We start from the raw sequence: 21,668 nt of genomic DNA, 5'->3' as shown, positions 1-21,668 counted from the left end.
TTAAATATTAACCCAGCTTTTTGTGTTGACTTCATGGCTCCTATTGTAGCATTTGTGGCTATAATAGGATGCCTAGACCTGATTTTATTTGCATTTTCCCCCCTGTCGCTTTATATTTTTTCTGAAAAAATACGACACCCAACAAATTAAATTTGTGTGGACTGAAGTTAGTATACAGTATTCTGAACTATCCCCTAACGATTGGTGACTGTGAATCTGAACCCTTACTTATCGGTAGATTGTGATCCTTTCTGAGCTGCCGAAATTTTTCTTGAGTACCCGAAGAAACCTCGAGTCTTATCACGGATAAGGAAATCCCCCCATCTCGTCCGGGAAGGATGTTGTGCCTTAAAGAAAGATCAAGAAAACTCGCCTTGTGGTCTCCGCACTCCCTTAAGTGTAGCTTTAGGTTTTAGATAAAGTTGGTCGCGCGTATGCTACTAATTTTACAACTATAATAACTAAACAATATCTAAAATAGTATTTTAAACAATTAATTGAGTCAGGGCACTGAAACATGAGTGCATCGCTAAACTTCTAATATGATGAAAATAGAGTAAGTATTCGACACGTATTGCAACAATATAAAAGTTTGACTGCCCATACTATTGTTACATTTGTGCTATTGAAAGTATATACAAAGAAATATCAAGAAAACTGTTACTCAAAACGCGCCCAGCATAAATATTACATGCTATATTATATACAGTGTACAAATATACGCTTTATTGTAACGTAATGTTAGTTATTGAAATATTTAGTAAATATCTGTAATTTGCTCTATGTTGTATTGTATTGTAAAGGAGGACTCCAGAAATATTACTAGTATACTTATATACTTGTATATCAATAATGGAGATTCTAGATAAACAAGCAAATACTACACTAATGGCAGTAATGTACAGAGATACCATCTTTGTGCAATGATTAAAAGCATGATTACTACAGTAGGTTGAAGAATGTGTTACCACATGACCCGACACCGTGCTAAGCTCTGATCGTGATAAATCCCGTGGCCGGGGTGATGTGGAGAATGCGGCGGTATTAGGTCCATCTGGCGGGGCCGGTTCCCCTGTGTCAACAGCACGTGCGCACCGGAGACGTGGGGAAAGCAGACTTTAAAGTTTAAAGGCATCCAGGGCAGTTTTTAGGGTTTGGAAACCCGTTTTTTCAAAGCCAATATTCTAGCCATTTATCTGCATAGTGATTTTAAACCACACTGTTCCAATGTATATTGACCCTCATGGAGCCGGAGTGAAAATTCTCAAAATTCTGACAGAAAATGGTTACTGGAAGGGCCCTGGGCTGATTTTTAGGGTACCATCATCTAGAAAATAAAGGACTCATCTTAGGGCTTGTTTCTGCAGTTTTAAAAGCCCAAAGTATGAAATGCTGACTCAAATGTGCTAATGTGAAACACTATGTGTGAATATCACAAAGATTCCCTTATACAGAATGTTTCCAGTTTTGCTGCCCTGAAATCGCATTGGATGCCTGTACTTTTATATATATATATAGATAGGTAGACACCTTAAATACTGTATCCGTATCTGGAAAAAGGCGGTAAATGTCAATATCAGACAGATTTCCTCGTCCAGAATCCCCTGAACTTGCACTGGATACCAAAACAAGAACTCAGACAACATTTGGTCCTCATTCCGTGTGCTTTATACCAGGGTCAGTCCATCTTACCCGCGGGGGAGGGCAGGGTCGCCAGGTTTATGAGCCGTGTAATCGGATCAGAAATTGCGCCTTTTAAAAGTTCAAGTTCAAAGTGGATTTTGGCGGCAAGGCGTGAACTTGAAGAGGCGGCCCGCTGCGCCTGTGGTGGGGAGGTCACGCCCGGTCAAGGTCGATCCTCGTGGAAATGTGTTTCTATGCCAACTCCCATGGTTCTCTGAACCAAATATGGAACATTTGGTCGTCAAAATATGGAAATATGGCGATGGGAAGAACTAGTGAATGTTTTCACAGCTAGACAAATATAATTCAGGGCAGTCGAAGGTCATCGTATGCTACAGAAAGATTTGGATACTCTGGCATATCTTTAGATGAAACAACTCCCACAATAAAAAAAATAGGTAAATATCTAGAAGACAGTTTTTTTATTGATAAGAATACCGAAATTTATGATTAGCCCCATACTATATCAAAGACTTTTGCTGGCGCTTACTGTTTAGTAATTACTGTCTTTTTTTAAATTATATAGTACCTCAATTTTGTACTATGTTAAAAACGAACTTCAATACTTGTCAACGTTGCCATAGATTACACAGTGCACTATTATTGTCGTGCAATAAAGTTATTCTTTTTCTGCTTATGGGATGAATACATTTGAAGAGTTTATGAGGACTATAAAATGTGCACCCTTCCCAGTGACCCTGAATACCGTGAACAACTCATGTACATAGAGAGAAAAACTACAAAAGATCATATAGAAAGATATTGTTGCAAATGGAAATGGCATTGAAACACAGCAAGACGGAAATTCGAAGATTTGAAAAGATGGAAAAATTTTAGGTTTGGGGTACTGACAAGTACTAAAAGGGCCCAACACACTGATCGCGAACAATATTTCGGACCCGGTGTGCTTGGCTATAAAACAAGCCATCGACGAGAGAGCTAGAAGTTCTCAGAGAAAAAAAAATGTTAAGAAATGTTTCATAAGACTAGAAACACACGTACACTGCACACATCTGCATTACACGAGGCCCCACAAAAAGCGCCATATGCGTGCTCAACCTGACTCGTTACAAACCGCTCAAACCTCTATTTACAGTCTGTTTGGGCCTAATTTGCGGGATTGAAAAACGTTATTGTACGTGAGAGAATGGCCCGGAATTGGATGTAGATTGTGTTACTATGAGTCTTTCACGTGCAGGGCTACAGAGTTCATTAATTGGCGTTCATGTACAAAGACATGATGGACGACAGGCACTCACCGAAACTGGGCCGCCATGTTTCACACGACCTTCACTTCATAAAAGGTTTCAAGGACAAAAGTGCCGTGAAAAAAATGTCCAAGAACTTTTCATTTTCCTATTTATGGTACAGTTCAAAGGCTCAGTGCAATGTTCTCATCTTTTATCTCTTTTAATTGAAAAATAAATTTCAATAGAACACAAGCAAGCCTACTCTACAATTACTGAATGCTATTTAGTTATCCAATTCCAGTTCACTACACTCACAGACGGTTACATGCACAATTACAAAGAAGAGTTCTTCATCTAATTGTTTTACTGCAACTTGATATTTTTTTTCATTCTCACATGCAAATTAATTTGTGTGGATATGATACTAGTAGTTGCAAGCTTTGAATGATTTGATTTAGAGCCCAGTTTCCTAATTCATTTTTTCTGGTTTTACACTCTAACAGTATAGTAGCGAAAACATTGTACATACAGAATCGCATGGTTTTGTCCGTAATGTGTCTTTGATACAGTGTAGCGCACACCGACTACAATAGCACAGAACAACGCCCAGCTTAAACAAGCCAGATGCATCTTACAAAATTTACGCCATTCATTATCGGTAAACAAACAGGACAACAAACGCTCTGAAGTGTCCTTTCTTTCCTTCCTCCTCTTCAAAGGAAACAACAGAAGGAGACAGAGAAGATGATGAAGGGTTTTTTCACCACAGGACGTCCTACCCAATCCACGCTGTACCCTGTAAATTTTTTCCTGAACAAGGGCGCGATGAAAAAGACGAGATCAATTCGCTGCGCTCTCGCCCTTAGATGTGCTTAACTCGGTTGCGTATTGAATGGGTGAACGTTGGGTAGTTTTGAGAGTGTACAATGTAGCCCGGTCCCCCGTGGTGTTAGCGTCCCGGCTGTGACATTAGGGTGGACAGGAGGGCGGGAGGTCGGGCGGGACCTGGCGGGTTAGATTGTGTCCCAGCCCCGGTAATACCGGCCACCTGCCCGCTGGAGGCCGTTAGGAGCTGAGGTGTGCGCCCACCGGGCTAGCGAGCTGCATGGGAGAGTCCCTACAATAGGTCAACTTCCGCTCTATAGTTTGGTTACGCTTTACGTTTCCATCCTCATGTTTTTTGCTCCTCAAAAGGATTAGTTCTTGTTCCATGACATTCTCAAGTTTTGAACTCAGTCTCATTTGGATTGATTAGTAGCAATTTCTATAATCTGGTCGTTTTCTAACCGACAAATTATCATGATAAAACGGACAAAAAGATACTATACGTAGTCTTTATCACAAATTTAAAGCAAGGATATCACACAGAGATAATCATAAAAGATATATTCCTTACGGAAAGAAATGACCACCGTTTACATCTAGCAAACCCTTGGCAAGCTTGGAAATCTATCTATCTATTTACCATGTTCATCACAGAACTCTTTTTACCATTTTCAACTAAGAATAGGGCTATTATAGAATAATTGTTGGAAAGCTCTACGTCTGAAAAGTTTGCGCGTCGTGTTTAAACGATATTGTGTAACATTAATTGTTTTAGCCTGGATACCAGACTGTTCCCAGGGCCAATGCACAGGCTAGTCCAAAATTAGACCTTAAGAGTCTAACTGAGGGGGCCTGTGGTAAAATTTCCTTGGGGACATGTTTTGGCCCTGAAGCCGAGGAGCTAGGCTGTATACTGCCCCTGTCAACAGTCTGGCACCCAAGATAGTATTGTTGTAAGTCTCATAATATCAGTGATACTGTGGTATATGTTACATGGTTCCCACCGGTATTACTTCCACCATATATGTCACAGATAACAGGATTATCCTTGTTAAACCTAAATCTTACCTGTGTCACAAATCACCCACAGTTACACCCTGAACCCCCCGGGGTGAAATTTTCCAGCTATGTTCTCACGCCCGACCCCCGGGTCAGCTGACATTGTCCGCCCCCCTCCCCCCTCCCGGGAGCCATGATTGCTCGTGACCTCTGACCCACACACGGCCACCAGGGCATGATATTATTGATTTGCCTTTCATACAACCAAAATTTGAAATTTTATGGCCCAGATAGTATCTGGATGACACGATATCATGTTTATAACCCCTTCACATGCTAATATATCTTTCTGGTACTCTAGTACTAGCTGTCACTGCTGCTTGGTGTACTTTTTGTTCCCCTTTCCATGTAACATGTTGTACGTATGTTAAGCATTATATTTGATAGATTGACGGTGTATGTACACGTAACATATTGTCGTTACGGATTTGTCGCCCCCCTCCCCCCTCACTGTTGTACTCGGTAATATTGTACTGCCCCCTGACCCAAAACCTCCCAGGGTCAGATAATATTGATTTCAATAGTCATGATGACCACGTATAAAAAGAGAATAGGGTGCATATAGCGTTATTTATGTCCTGAAAACAATTTACGGTGAGAACCCCCAAACTAAATTGGTACGTAAAGTACACATGGGCTCCTGCCTCTATCATTTTTTTTTATTCCAACATGTAATCACCAGACGTTGTGACCGCACACTCAAGTTTTATCAACTTATATTAATGCCGCCTCCAACACAGGGGACAAATGCATGACAGGACAATACTCATTTTCACCTGAGCGAAGTGAGGAATGTCGTGTAAAGTGCCTTTCCCAAGGGCACAAGATCGGTGGCATGTCAGGACTCGAACCCGGGACCTCTAGGTTCCGAGTCGCGCACTCTGCCGCTCCGCCACACGACCCCACTATCTCTATCATTTCCAATGGGCGCACGGTATGGTTAGCTGGGAAGACTGTACCTTAGACCTAGACGTTCTCGCAAATATTGTTGAAACAAATAGAACAGGTCTTAGAGTGGCAGTATACGAATTAGAGTGAATGTATGCTATACTACTATACTGTACATTAACGTAATGTTAATGGCACTCAATGAGGTATGATTAGTGTACTAATACTGCAACTTCTGAATAAGATACTTGATATGGACATATACTGCTCCCCTATTAACATATTTGCATTCTTATTTCATACTTTGGGCGTTTAAAACAACACAGAAACAGACCGCACGAGTAGTAATTTAATTCTTGGAGACAATATATCAGCACAGTTGGCAGCGCGCAGATTTTCAGCCAGATCTCACCACAAAATTTCACAAAGACATAGCATATTTGTTCCATGAATGTTTAAACTTACTATGTAAATACGTGACTAGAATATTGACTTTGAAAATCCGTTTTAAGCCCTGAAACTGCACTCGGAACCTTTAAACGAAAAACATCCTGTTAAAATCAAATGTATCCCTTTGAAAAGTTCTAATGGCCAATTTGTGAACAAGGCGCCTCGAGGTTTCCTTGAATCTGTTGTCTGCAGCACAAAGAAGAATTCAGCTAAAGATCTAACTAGAGAAGATCCTTTTAAACTGTCCGCCTCAAAACCACAAGAGGATCGAGGTCTGTAATTCCAGCTTGCCGCACGTATTGTTGTAAATCCGATAACTACCTAGCCCGGTATCCAGTCTACCGTGGTTGGGGCAGACTGTCTTCGGTGCTCTTATAGTTTTCACCCGTCCAGCTCAACAGACCGCCCGGTATAGGGGTGTTACCTCTGTAGGAGTTTTGCACGCCAGGTTGAGGGGATAATTTAACTTCCGTTGAGCAAAATCTACCGAGGAACCTAGCTGACTCGGGCGGGGAAGAGCTCCTGCAGCCCCGAAGAAAACCCGCCCAAACCACGATAGACTGGGAACCAGGCTAAGATAACTACCACAGAACGGGCTGGTTTCCTGCGCTAGATCAGAGACACACGCCCTGCTAACGGGACTGTGTGCGGGGAGTACCACAGGTGGGACCCCGGGCGGCATGGAGTAATTGGGCCCGAGTGGGACTCTCAGAATGACGCCTGTAGTTCCTTGTATAGGTCGGTCCCATTGGGTACGTCCTACATTCGTTAAGAATGCTAAACATAGAAATAGAGGCTAATCCGAATGACCGTGGCACGTGGCCATACCACATCAGTTTCCATTTTGTCTGTCCTTTTTTTTATTATTAAAGAAAAAAAATCAAGACGGTGATCGCACCGCACTCAAGTTGAAACTTCTATAGGAGCCGCTATCAAACACAAAAGGATTAAACAAATATATTATAGTACATAAAATAACAAATAGATATACAGAATCTCAGCAAACAATACAAAGCAAACGGATTGTGGTCAAATTAAATATTTCTAAAGCGCAGGTACTATGGCCCAGGAGAGCCCAAATACTGCAAAGTGTACTGTTAGTGGACCTGTCCTTGGTGCTGAAATGCTCTCGTGCCCAGAGTACTGCACGAGTCCGAACCGTCAGAAAAGATCGATGGGAGTTGCGCACCAGGAAGATTAAAATTTCCAGCGTACCATGTACAAGGACACGTCCGTAAATGTGATGTATGTCGCACTGCTTCGAGTGGTTGATAGACTGGGAATCAGACATTTGGTATGCTATGATTTAGCCCCCTGTGCTGTCTTAAAATAAAGCCTTTTTCTGAAACAAAACGCTGTATATGTCAGCCTTCATCAACCTCAATTTGGCTTTAAAATAAGGCTACAACAGAAGGAAAACATCCCAAAATCTGTCACTCAAGAAGTAGGAAACGGTGTCTCAGCTGAGGGTTATGAATTTTGAAATTTTCCGGGAAGGATGCATATGCCAGGCCCCTCCACTGTGGGTCGCGCTACGCAAAGTTGGCTTTCTGTACCTGCCACCTATGCTGTGAAAAAATCTGGCGGGAACCCTGGTCTAACGTAACAACGCGATTGAACAAGACTAGACAATTGAACACGCACACATAAGTACTTAATCGCTAGCACTATGCGCCTGTTTAGTACCTGAATTTATGAAATTCTCCTTCGATCTCCTATCCGCCGCTTGTCTGCCTATAATAACTATCGACAGAAGGTCTACTATCTCCCAAATCATCAGCGACGGAACAAGATAGCAGCCAGCGCTTTTATTTGGTGCAAATTACATTCTGTGCGGTCCCGAGGAGACCGTTAACGCCGCGGAGTAATGGTTTTATCAGGGTGTTCGTGCTGACGGACGAGCCGGGCTGTCGGGCGGGAGTGATCCTCCGTCAGACACGGCCATCTGTCTACTCTTTGTGGGGAAACACATGCAGCGATCGATCGGTGGGAACAGTGGAGGTGCTAGGAAGTCAGGACCTTATGGATGGATCTATGTCTGCATTAAGCTATCTGTATTAGCCTCGACCCCGGCACGATACTCTTCAAGCAGAGTTTTGGGTTTAACGTATTGGGTTATTTTGGGCGTGTTTTAATGCCTTTTTATCGGGGTTTCTTCTTTCCACTCGTTTTTTTTGGGGGTTGGGGAGAAATGCATTCCAGTGCAAAAAAGAAGCCACGATAAAAAAGCCTAAAAATAAACCAAAAACAAGAAGCCATAGGTGACAATCCTCCGTGAAGTTTTATATATTTCTTTATATATTTCAACAAAAACAATCCCAAGCGTCAACGCCAGACCTACTGTGCAGACATTACAATTAGGCAACGGTTAATACAATGAGGGCGCGTCACAAGCATAAAACATAAAAAGATCTAAATCCATTACTGCTCCCAGGGCGTGTAAAGGTACTGTGCTTCAAGTTCGAAGTTCGTTTTAATTACACACGCACAATCATTGCATTCACATAAAGATCGGACTATGGTCGTGTCACTATTAACGAAGACAGCCCCACCGTCTTACCGTGCCTGTTACTTATTAAGCGCGACTGGCCAGCACCGCGAGTGTTACTAATACATGTACTACCGCTGGTCAGATACCCGGGATATCTGCTTAGAGAACCTCTGCTACCAGACAACTGCCTAAACCTACGGCCTATTCCACAGGATTGTAAAAGTAGGGATGTTTCTAAAATATGCATTTACTTCAATATCAAAACTGCTACGGTGAAAATAAAAAGACGTGCATGCATCATCACGGACATAATGCCACACCACATGCGAAATTACACAGAAATGCGACGTACGGAAGAATGCGTTTTGGCTGCGAACATCTTCCAAAAAACTTGGCATCTCTTAAGCATGGGCTAAAACATCTGGAACCACTTATCAAAACCACCCCGTATCTGCATGAAGTTCCACCCCCCCCACTGCTATTCCAAACAACGCGTTTTTCTGGACCATTCCAATTCGCCTCGTAATTGTAGGGGTGCGTCTGCAATATTACATTGACCGCGAAAGCAGCAACGGCAAAAATACACATTCGTGCATCAACACGGGCATGCCCGCAGACGGCGTATAAAATTGCGTGCCGATTACACAAAGGGAACCCAGTGTTTTGACTGCGAACATGAAAAATCAGCCGTTCACAACACTCCGTCCGGAGGTCCTGACCTCCTTCACGGAGTAATAACCCAAACCCAAACCTCTGCTTGGAGAGTAGGCTCGACACAATACTCCCTTCGGCTTGGGGAAGCCACAAGACCCGATCCTAGACTTAGCACTTGGAGGTCTAATTTATCTCTCGGCTCCTAGTTTATCTTTCTACTCTCCAAGCAGAGGCGTCAGCTTATTTTTCGCGTGTTTTAGGCATTTTATCGGCTTGTCTTTTTGTACTGGTATCTTTTTTACGCCGGCCTAACAAATTGTGTCCCTAGGCAAGAGCATTTAGTTCTCTGCGAACCATGTTTTAATGGACTACAAGTACACTAAGGTCTATTTTTTTCAATGCGAAAATGATCTTAATGGATTTGATGCAGAATCTCAAATAATGGATAGTATACACACAATGTACAATGTGCTGCGCCTTATGATTCCTTATTGTCAACAGCACTTTTCACACCATTACTGTAGGAAATTACACAGGACAAAGTAGCGATTTGTGATGTTTTAGATGTACGTAAGTACCCGTTAATGGTTAATGGACAGGTACTACACGTGCGCGGCGGGAAGGGTTGTTTGTGTGTCCGCGTGAGCTTCTGTCACAGGGGAGCTCACCAGGTCAGAACACCTGCCGGGTACGGGGGCTTAACAAGGCCCCCGACGTCGCAGTTTCATTAGCCGCTTCCACACGACTAGCCGGGGACGGTAATGCCCGGCTGAGCTGTTTAAAATGAGGCGGTAATGAGGGGCACACCTGCCCGCAGACCCGGGGGTAGCGGGCACGGTGCTGGGACGTAATACGAAAGACCATAGGTACAATGCGACAAGGCTTCACCTCGAGCCATTTCTCTTCGTTCCACACCCATTTCTGTATCTGTACCGGTATAGCCGGTATAACCGCTCTTCAGCGTAACACACCAGCTTCGCAGACACGCGGCGCGGCGGCAGCTAGCTGTAACACACCGAACGACTTGTTACACTCAATCTTTATTTTGCACATTTAATGGTGGGAGTTGTTTAAAGCGTTCTAATGATGATGCCTCAATTATGCTTGGCGGCAACGAGCTCCACTCTACGATAGTTCTTGGAAAATACGAGTTTTTGACCACCTTAATTCTTGGTTGATAACTCGTTCGTTCCACGCCCATTTCTTATTGTCCCAAACCCATTTCGAAACGATGAGAAATGGATGTGGAACGATGAGAAATTACCAGGTGAAGCCCTGTCATAATGTACCTATGGTCTTTCGTACTACTGGGAGGACATACAGTGAATAGTGGTGCAAATTTCCACTCGCTGTGGGGAGGGGGGCGCCTGTGGCTACACGGCCCAGTTTGGTGTCCGTGCGGGACAATTGTACAGACGTCAGCTGTGATAATGGCTGATTTTGTGTATATCATATTCAAACTCATGTGGAGATTGGGACATGAATTGAAAATAACTATTGTAGTAATGACAGGCCAAAATCCACATGATACTAGGTCAGAAAACATACACTGCATAATTTCTTTCTATAACCTTCGAGCTCACATCACACAAGCTTCGGCAATCACTCGAGATCTTTTTTTGCAATCAGAAACAGATACGGATTTATGTACGGATACATATTTATGCACCGATAAAGATTCATGTACATACAGATTTTCAAAGTGATGACCGTGCCAGTTCCTACACCTGAGTGAGGAGGGTTGACACGGTGGCCTTCACTAGGGAGAATATGAAATAACATAAAAATTTAAAAGACTTGATAGTGTTGCTATATGTGGATAGGACGAAGAGACTCAACAGGTAAACGATAGATTTGGTAACCAGGATAGTTGCTGCTGCGACCGTGGACTGTTTTGTTGTTTTCCGAGCCGTCTTTTCTTATATATTAGCAAGTAATATTTAAAATTTCAGCCAACAAGACTCCCAAGAAAGCTTTCACAAAACCACAGCTAACTTCCTCAATAAAGGTATAGAAGAAAAAATACACTAAAATTTATTTCGGGAACGGCTGCAAACTTTCTCACTGAACTGATTGTGACCTAACGAGGTATAGGCTAGCGTCAGTTGCCCCTGCCTGTTGAGGTTGACTTCTAGTTCTAGATCTGAGCCGAATACTAATGATGTAGATACCACCAGTGGTGATCTGTACCATCGTCACGTCCAATGGTATAAACTGATTGATACACCGGAGAAATCTCAACCGAAATCAAATTACTGCGGGATGGCGGCGGTCACAGTTTGCGTCTTCAGTCCCTGTCACTAGTCTCCACCAAGCAGAGGTTGTGGGGGAATGATCGTTACCTTTTTATATATGGCCTTTTTTTGTCGCTACCCCCACCCCGTCGGTGGCCGGCGACCTTCTCTGACTAATGGATACTGCCTGGCCAATTTGATACTGTCTTTTTGCCACCGAAAAGGATCTGCTTGGAGATTATCCTTTTGCAGGCTCAGGATAAATTGTAGATATCGGCCTAAAAAGCTCCATTTTGCTACTCTCCAAGCAGAGGTTTGGGTTTAGTGTTATTTTTGGCGTGTTTTTAGGCTTTTTTATCGGGGCTTCTCTTTTGCACTGGAATTTTTTTTCACCAACCCAACAGTGAGTGCCGGCAGAGATTGGGTTGGGTGAAAAAAATCCAGTGCAAAAGAGAAACCCCGATAAAAAAAGCCTAAAAACACGCCAAAAAATAAGCCCAAACCCAAACCTGTGCTTGGAGAGTACCATTTTGCCTGCACGTGCAAAAGGAGTCTGATGGAGACTACCCTGTCACACATAGCCGAATATGGCTGCGGAACTCCCCCAAAACAGTCAGAGTAGGTCGGGAGCAAGGTCGGCTCACGGTGGTTGGCTGGTGTTCGGCGAGGTCGGCTACTGTTCGGTTGCGTCAGGTGAACGTTTCAAAATTAAACATTCGGGTGTGGAAGGGAGGTTCGGACATGGTTGGGTAGTGGTTGCCTGGGGTTCGCAAGAGTGCGTCAGCAGGGTCAAATTTGACTCAAATTTAATTCAAATTTGATTCGTATAAAATGGTACACATGGCCTGATCTGGTCAGACTGCCCCCAAACTTCAGCCAACCTTCAATGGTTGGTTGGAGGTCGGGGGAAGGTTCTGTATGTGTGACAGGGGCTTTCCTACTCTCTAAGCAGAAGTTTGGGTTTTGGCTTATTTTTGGCGTGTTTCAGTAGGCTTTTTTTGTCGGGCTATCTTTTTATTTGCACTGGAATTTTTTTTACGCCAACCCAACATGGGTTCGGTTGGGTCGGTGTAAATAAAAGGAACCCCGATAAAATAAGCCTAAAACACGCCAAAAATAACCCAAACCTCTGCTTGGAGAGTAGGGCTTTCCCCGCTCGCCAGGCGACAACGTGAAGAGCGGTAGGAATTTAAATGCGTCACGTGATATAACGTGATAACGAACTGACGACCTGGAACACATAGGGTCGTCTGGAAAAAAAAACTGTTCACCAGTCAATATGCATCAACGTTGCAACACTATAGTATAGGAGCATCTGGGCCAATACAGCAAAATACACTGATAAACACATTGTAGATGGCTCTAATAACTTGGTAACAAACACGTAGCAGCTACATAGTGCATACACAGGCCAGATAGCTTTTACATGTAGACAGCTTTGTCACATATATTACGCTTGTTAGATTAGTAACACAGACCGTCTCTGTATTTGAAATAATTCCCTGCTTTGTATGAATTGTATACCTCACGTAAAAGCTAAATGATCATTGTAAAAAAAACGTTGTTGCTGTATATTGTATATTGTCCAATTACCAGGGCTAGCCCTTTAAAATAGCCTCCGGCTATTTGGGCAGTCCAGTTAGGCTTTATGTCATTTCATACACCCAAATAAATCAAATAAAATAAAATCAATGTTTTGACTACACATTGCAACTGAATTGTTCGAAATATTTGCAATCATAGATTAGCCTATTACATAGATTATATATAATATTTATATTATGTAGATTAGCCCATCATATCATATTAACCGGTGACAGCTTGGCATCCAGTGCAGTTTTTAGGGCTTGGAATCCCGATTTTTCAAAGTCAATGTTCTAGTTGCTATCTACATACTGAGTTGAAACCACACTATCCCAATGTATATTGACCCTCATGGAGCAAAAATTCCCAGAATTCTGACGGAAAATGTAACTAGAAAGGCCCTTGGCTGATTTTTTTGGTACCTCCCAGAAAAAAAGGACTCATCTTGGGGCTTGTTTCTGCAGTTGTAAAAGCCCAAGGTATGAAATACTGACTCAAATGTGCTGATGTGAAGCAGTATGTGTGAATATGACGAAGATTGTCTTATTCAGAATATTTCCATTTTTGCTGCCATGAAATCGCACTGGATGCCTTTAACTGACCACTTGTGTTGGTGGATTCTCGGTGCCCTGACCAGGGTAGAGACCCGGCATGCATGTTTACAGGTGGTCGGGTTAGTCACGGTCAGCTGTCCTGTACGCTGTGTAAGGACGCACCAGATTGGCCAATTCTGTCAGCTTCAGAAGCAGCATACACTATGCACAAACGTTACTTTGTCTAGGGATCGAAAGCGTACGATGAAGAAAAAAAGGCAAAAAAAGGGCTCTAGACGTCCAAAACATTTTGTTGTTGTGTTGAAGGAACTTACAACTACGTTTTTGTACAGTTATATATAGTAACAACAGTTCGCCCAGTCTGTGCCCAATCTAAATCCTGTCCAGCTTAGTAGACTGGAAGCAAAGCCCAGCTTGACTCCAAGCAGATATTTTGGTGAATATGTAGTATCCATTTTCCAGGCAATATCGATTTGCCAGGCAGTTACAATTTAGATGACGTTTTCTTTTGTACTGAAAAAAAGTTGCCAGTATAAAAAAAGAAAGCCCGATAAATACACCTAAAAATACCTAAGAAATACGTCTAAACCTGTGCTTGGAGAGTATAGCCTCTACCAGGCTTCGGGAAACGGCTGGAAAGAGTAGGAATCGGTCAAATAGAGAGATAACATGCCGAGGGAGTTGATCCGCTAGAAGACCATTTTGCCGCTCCCGAAGCCTGTGCGGAGTCGCCATATCTTTTATAGTACCATTTGACCGTAGCGACTCCGCACAGGCTTCGGGAGCGTCAAAATGTTCTCTCCAGCAGACCAAACTCCCTCGGCATGTCATCTCTCTATTTGACCGATTCCTACTCTTTCCAGCCGTCTCCCGAAGCCTGGTAGAGGCTAGAAGAGTAGCCCAATCTGTCAGCCCGTCGCCCGTCTGTCTGGCTCACATGAAGTTTATATTGTTCCATCCTTGTGTTTTGTCCATAGAGCGGCACTGTCCCACACGTCATGGTAAATCTGCCTGCACAATCAATTCTCCATAACCGCCGATCGGAACGGAGTCCGCTTTATAAAACGGCGTCAAAACTATCAGACCAGTGGCTTCAGCTTTTTTTAGTTGTCATGCAGTTGACACATGTTGTTCACCAAACAGTAGTTGAGGCTTTGGATTATTTTTGACGCTTTTTAGAAGTCTTTTAATATCGGGCTTTTTGTTTTTGCCCGGCCTGTCTCGCAATTTGATACTGTATGTTAGCCTCCGAAAGATCTGCTTGGAGATTTTACATGGTGTTCTGAAATCCAGACTTTGCGTAGTAAAACGTTTTTTACTTCCTCCTTCTTGCTATCATTTTCTTTCCATCAATTTTGCTTGCACTCTATTTTTCTTTCATTTTTTTCGCATTCTATCTTTTTTCTAGCACAGTCTTTCCCTCTAGATTACTCTGTATTTTTTCCAGTACCAAATATTTAATTGGCATTGCGTCGTAATGTTATACAGTGTGTATACGGCCTGCGGTACTAGCCTCCGTAGCAGGCTTATAGAACTGGTGGGGGTTTGGTGGTCTTCGGTTGTTTTCTGATCAGTCCAGTTTTTAAAAACGGGGGTAATTCAACCAGGCCGGCTATGTTGTCTATATGCAATCAGAAAATAGCACATAAAAGATCCTGAAGACCCCCAGTTTTGGCATGCTATGGAGGCTACTGCGGTACGTACTCCCAGCCATGTAACATCATATATGATTTAAAGCCACACTATGAATGACTAAATCTCTTCCACACAATATTGCCGCCGGTCTTGCTACAAGCTGCTGTAAGCCACGCAGATGACGGCACAAAAACGGGAGACTTTTCAATCTCTGAGCTCATTGTGCTCCGCCCGATTGTTCTCCCAGCTTTTGTAATGCGCTTAACCTAGTGGAGTATGAAACGGGTGTTTTGGAGAAGATTGGGCAAAGGGGGTGGGGGGCAAAACCGTAAGCACAATACTAGTAATAGAAGGGATACTATTACTATAACCAACGGTATTTATATAGATTTTAGCTCAAGATTTTAGCCTAAACATTTTAGCTCAAGATTTTAGCCTAACTAAGATTTTAGCTCAAGATTTTAGCTTAAAAATCTTAGCCTAAAATGTTAGGCTATAGTAAAGTACTAAAGGTTTGGGTAAAGGAATACTAGTACTACTATAACCAATGAAATTTGATTTTATAGCCATAGATTTTAGGCCAGAAATTTGAGAAAAAGGAATACTATAGTATAACCGACCGTATGTCATGTTGATTTTAGCTAAAGAATTTAGCCTAAAATCGGCTAAAGATTTGAGGGAAGGAATACTACAGTATAACCGACAGTATATCGTATAGGTTTTATCTTAAGATTTAATTTTAGCCTATAATCTTAGGCTAAAGATTTGAGGTGGGATAGTATAACCGACTGTACATCATCTATATTTTAGCTAACATTTTAGCCTAAGACCTTACGTTAAAGATTTTGGCCCTCCCATACGCATTATAGTACACATGTCATACTCAATCCATATCGGTGTTTATAATATCAGAAATGTCAATGCAATATTAACACAGCCAATTTATCAGCTAATCAACCAACCACTAAGATAATAAAGCGATCAATCAGTCATCAAAAGAGTCCACCAATTAGGAAATAAATAGCTTCTTATGCAGGGAAAATGCCTTCTGTTTTTATTAATGATCTGGCATGTCAATTTTAGATTGATCTGCAGGATTGTTATTTAAAAGAAAGGCACTAAAATTCCTCCAAGGTACATGCTTTATAATTTATAGTAAAAGCACAAATGTTTTATAGTAAGAATTTCTTACTCAAGTTTTGGAGCCAAAAGTCACATGAGGTCACATGCGCCTCTGAATGAGAACAACTACTAGTAACAGTCATCTTTGACTGTGATGATTTGGAACATGGAACCATTCAGAACGTTTTTTCCTGGTTTTACACATTTTATTGTTGCTCTCCAAGATTTCATTTAAAAATTCATTTACAGAATTATTGTATATATGCATTCACTGATCATTTAGAACGTTGCATGTTTAACCTCCATGTCTGATATCATCGCCATGAAATCTAAAATGAGACATTTTTTTTTTGTTTTCTTAAAATTAGTGTTGGTCATACTTCTCTATTTATACAGGAAAACAACAGGAAAACAATATATATATATAAAAATAAGAGGGAAAATAATATATTTCATCCGTACCATGGTATGGACTGAAACATAACAATATTTTCCTTGTGTACTCACCAGGATTGATATGCTGACGGACGGAGTACGCGACTTCGCCCTGAAGTTTCTCCGGGTTCCGTTCCTGGCCGACCCGACGGAACACCTCTCCGGAATCCGGAACACTGACCTGCCCCGCTACCTCCCAGTCTACAGCAAGGTGGGTAAAAAAATCCAAGACGTCAGAGTTCTCCTTTAAGTGTCCCCTGAAGTCTCCTTAAGTGTTTCTGCGTGAGGCCTTGTTGTGTATCTGAAGGCGTGTGAACTGTGAACGTACCACCAGTCCGACCAAATCGGATATGCGGGGAAAACAGTATTGATGGCCGCCTACAATGGCCGCCTGGCTCACGGGGACCGAACAGCGGGAAGCACCCTTTCTCAGGCAAATACCGAGCCGATTGTGACGAGAAGGCCCCCCTTTTGTTGTCCCGAGGAGCCGTTTTCTTCACTCATGAAAGCCCAGCGTGTCCAATTCACTTACTCCGCGCATCCCGTCACCAAGGCGACGGCCCCCGTATGCCTACCCCCCTTTCTTACGACCGACGCACGTCTGAAAGAGAACACAAAGCGATTAGGCCGCGGAGGCTATTCTCTGCCTTAACAAGTACGCCCAATATTTTACTTGTTACCAAACAGTTCGAGTGCCCCTGTGCAAAGAGAGCGGGACAATGGGAACAGAACAGTTGGTTCTCGGTGATAAGCGCGGCTGGCAGAATAATGAGACGGAAAAAATGGCGTTCATTAACAGTAATGAGATCTCACAGGCCCGACAGTTTATACCTGTAGTCTGTTATTATGATGTTGGGTGGCGGCATCAATCTAAAATAATATTTTCATTCGAATTTCTTGTGTGTGCTTTTTTCATGTTTACTGATCTACATGCATTTCTAGTGCAGAACACGTTTTATTGTCTTCCAAAGCTAAAACTATATTTTTGCTCGAATTTCTTGTGTTTTTTCTATGTTTAGTCATGGAGGTAGAAAAAAAGAAAAGTGATCTACGTACGTATACCTTTCGATTGTAGAACACTTTTTGTTCTCTTCAAAAGCTTTCGATTAATCTACGAATGCACATGTAAATATATGACTGATCTAGCTGAATTTTGCGTGCTTCTTGTAATTGCGTGTCAGAATGTAAAGCAAGGAATCGTGATTTTTTGACAATCAGTTTTGTAGATGGCTGCTATACTCTGTTTCTCAGACGAACGAAAAGGAGAGCTTTCCACACAAGAAAATATAAACTCACCCCTTCCACCTACAAAATTATCTCTCTACCCTATGAACCTAACCGTGACTAAGCTGATCTGTAAGTTATTTCCCACTAGACTGAGCAGCAATTAAAATTCAGCGACTCTAAATCTGCTCTAGACAAGATAGGAAAGATTAGGAAGGCGACTGACAAATTTGAAGTTGTTGCAATCAGAACAAAACATTTCTCTGGAGACCGGATCTGGGCGGTTCACACGGTTAACACACGGAGGATCGTGAATTTTGATTGGCTGCGATTATAACCAATCATCTCTCCCGAGAGATGATGATATCAGATTATGTTTACTAAGTACAGGTTTGCTGTGGCTGATAAGGGGATATAATAGGTAGGCCCACGGTTTAACAACTATTTTTTATTTTATTTTCATGCTTGAGTCATATGGGAAAATATTCAGGTGTAGTCATTCCCAAATCCCGATTGACAGTCACACAGATTTAATCTGTATAGTACTGTAGACAAGGAAATGAGTCCCAAAGCATGGCGTATACAGGCTGCAGTTATCAATACGGATTGTAGGTGGCGCTGTTGAGAACACGTTGGCGACAGTGCAAGCAAGAAGTGAAGTTCCTTTTTGACACATTTGATCATCAAATTTGAAGTGTAATTTTGTCATGTGCGTTTAAACAAATGTGATTATGTAGTTTAAGTCAACCAATTACTACAAAAAAATTACCACAAAGTCACGGCATTGTAGGAAAGACTTTACTTTTTATTTATTAAAAGCATACATACAAATAATACATTCCAGAATCTAAACCTATATTTCATAAAAAATGGCATATTTCCTAGATAGACGATACCTGTGTGGAAAAATTCAAATGTCTTATAAAGACATACATTTCTTGTCATTGCTAAATCGACAAGTTTAGTACTATCTTCTCGATACTATAAAATTAAATGAAATTATTTTTTTCTAACATAACAATACCTCTGTACAATTGTCTTATAATTGTCATTGCAACATCGACAATTTTGAATATTACTTCCTCTATATAATGATAATATCTAAATATAAAATTATTTTCCTAACATAACAATACCTCTGTACAAGTGCCTAATAAAGACGTACTTTTCTTGTCATTGCTTAATTGACAAGTTTGAGTGCTACATCCTCGATATAATAGTATATAAATATGAAATTAATTTTTCCTATCGTAACAAATGATTAAACAATACCTCTGTAAAATTGTCTTATAAAGACGTACATATCTTGTCATTGCTACATTGACAAGTTTGAGTACTACATCCTCGATACAATAATATCTAAATATGAAATTATTTTTCCTAACAGAACAATACCTCTGTCTGTACAAAAATACACTTCTTGTCATTGCTACATTGACAAGGTTGTACTACTTTCTCAATATCTAAATATGAAATCAATTTTTCCTAACATAACAATAACTTTATACAATTGTCTTATAAAGACGTACATTTCTTGCCATTGCCACATTGACAAGTTTGAATATTACTTCCTCGATACAATAATACTATTTAAGTATGAAATAATTTTCCTAACATAACAATAACTCTGTAGAAGTGTCTTATAAAGACGTACATATCTTGCCATTGCTACATTGACAAGCTTAAATATTACTTTTACGTTACAATAATGAAACATATTTTACGTTGACAAGTTTGAATATAATTACAGAATATAATGATATAGATATGAGATACATATTTCCTAACGAAGCAATTGGCCAAAGATGCTATCCGTAAATAATAGACTTAGGCTAGTTAACAGGAAAATAACATGAACATATAGATTAAATTGTCTTATAAAGACATACGTTTCTTGTCAAGTACCTTGACAAGTTTGAAAATAAATCATGGATTAAGATATGAAATATATGTATAAAATATTAGTAATGTCAAATATTAGTAATGGTCTCATATTTCATAAATGTTTCCATGACATAACTGTGCAGATGGTAGATAGCTTTTGCATTTTAAACCCTTTCTACATCTATGGAGGCTAATATACGTATATGAAAACATGGCTATGGCCCGTAACATTGTCACTACTACTAAGTAAATCTCTTGAATACATGATAGTACATGTGTACTAGCATTTCTTAATCTCCAAGCAGATCCTACGGTGGCAAGGCAGTATCCATTGCACACCGTAGTATCGTAATTTCCAAGCAGATGTTGAAAGAAATGACAGTTTCCGCCTTGCGTGTCAGAAAAAAAAAACACGTGGCAGTCAGAAAACGTGATCTTCCCTCCCAACATCTGCTTGGAAATTTCTTACCCACACCTGGCACATGACGTCATGCACAGCCCTGTGACGTAATCGCCCAGCCTTCCCATGAAGCCCCGGTACTTGAACATGACCAGTGCGGAGTGAAACTGGCGGTCACGGGACCAGGGTAGGGTCTTGTGTGTGCTCGTCTGGTCGTCTGGGTTACCGATATCGTCACAGTGCATATTCTTTGCCTGAGAATAGAATAATGATAAGGCACATTTAGATCGAGTCACGTGGACATTATGCTTCACTGGGCACTGTAAGAATATTGGACACCGAATAAGACTACTTCCTGAGAGGGGTGAAAGAGACTATTCATATCAGGGCCCATCACCCTTCACTCAACCGGGACGGGGGCCGACATCGTCTACCAGATACCTTTGACCCAGTGTTGACGTCACACTTCAAAGAAGACATGTGAGAAGTCTTACTGGGTCAGTCTACTGAGGAATCAAAAGTTTTAACTTAAAACAATAATGACAAGGTTAAAATATGCATAGTGTAACATTACGACGATACAAAAAGTCAATTATCTGGTAATTTATTTTCAAAGTAATTTGAATCAACCCTTTTCCAGTAGTACCATTCAGGAAGTTGAGGTGTCAAAATATGACGTCTTACGAGTGTGTTTAAAAGCTTCAAACACAGCTATGTTTGCTTACGCATTCTTGTAGTCTATGGTGGTGTGACAAAATGAGTGCGCCTATTGAGGGCTGTTTTAGCAGCGCCAAAAATAGATATCACAAATTTGAGACGTTGAAAAGTGGAAGTAAAGTATAACACACGAATTATGCTTTTTGAAATAAAATATTTCAATTTTTTTGTGCAAAATGTTACATAATGCCCCTTTAAAGTATTGATTTTTTACCATAGTAGAACTTACCTAAGCAGATTTGAAGCCAGAAGATTTGAAAATCAAATTTTAACTATCTGAAATTGCTTCGGAATTTACATAGACGCTAGCCTGCTTCGCAGACTTTTGATTCGGCGGCGTTAATTTTTTCGGCGCGGGGAGCGACGCGAGTTATGCCGAGGGGAAACCGTCTCTCCCCGGCAAAGTCCCTCGGCGGCAAAACCGTCCCCGCGGCATAACTCGCGTCGCTCCCCGATAAAATTCAACGCCACCGCATCAGAAGTCTGCGAAGGAGGCTACATATACGCTGAGATAACGTTAGGTACTGACCGTCTGTCGGAGGCGGCTCAGTACCGCCTGTCCTGCCGCCCGTGCCCGGCGCACCTTCCCGGCGATGTGTGGGCGGCGCAGGGCCAGCTCGTCATACCGCACCGCCTCCA

The 21,668-nt window shown here is 41.6% G+C and overlaps 1 protein-coding gene across 1 annotated transcript in view; it reads left to right on the top strand.

Moving 5' to 3' along the window:
- Positions 1–21,668, top strand: part of LOC109464689 (glutathione S-transferase A4-like) — an 81,157-nt gene that overhangs the window by 43,166 nt on the left and 16,323 nt on the right. The window contains exon 4 of the mRNA XM_019761735.1: positions 16,880–17,015. Coding sequence (XP_019617294.1) covers positions 16,880–17,015 — 136 coding nt within the window. The remainder of the gene's footprint in view (positions 1–16,879; positions 17,016–21,668) is intronic.

Source organism: Branchiostoma belcheri, unplaced genomic scaffold (genome assembly GCF_001625305.1).
Source record: "Branchiostoma belcheri isolate BF01 breed outbred unplaced genomic scaffold, Haploidv18h27 scaffold14, whole genome shotgun sequence".
NCBI lineage: Eukaryota > Metazoa > Chordata > Leptocardii > Amphioxiformes > Branchiostomatidae > Branchiostoma > Branchiostoma belcheri.
Note: the sequence above shows the minus strand (reverse complement) of the source record. Positions and strands in the feature narration are given on the sequence as shown.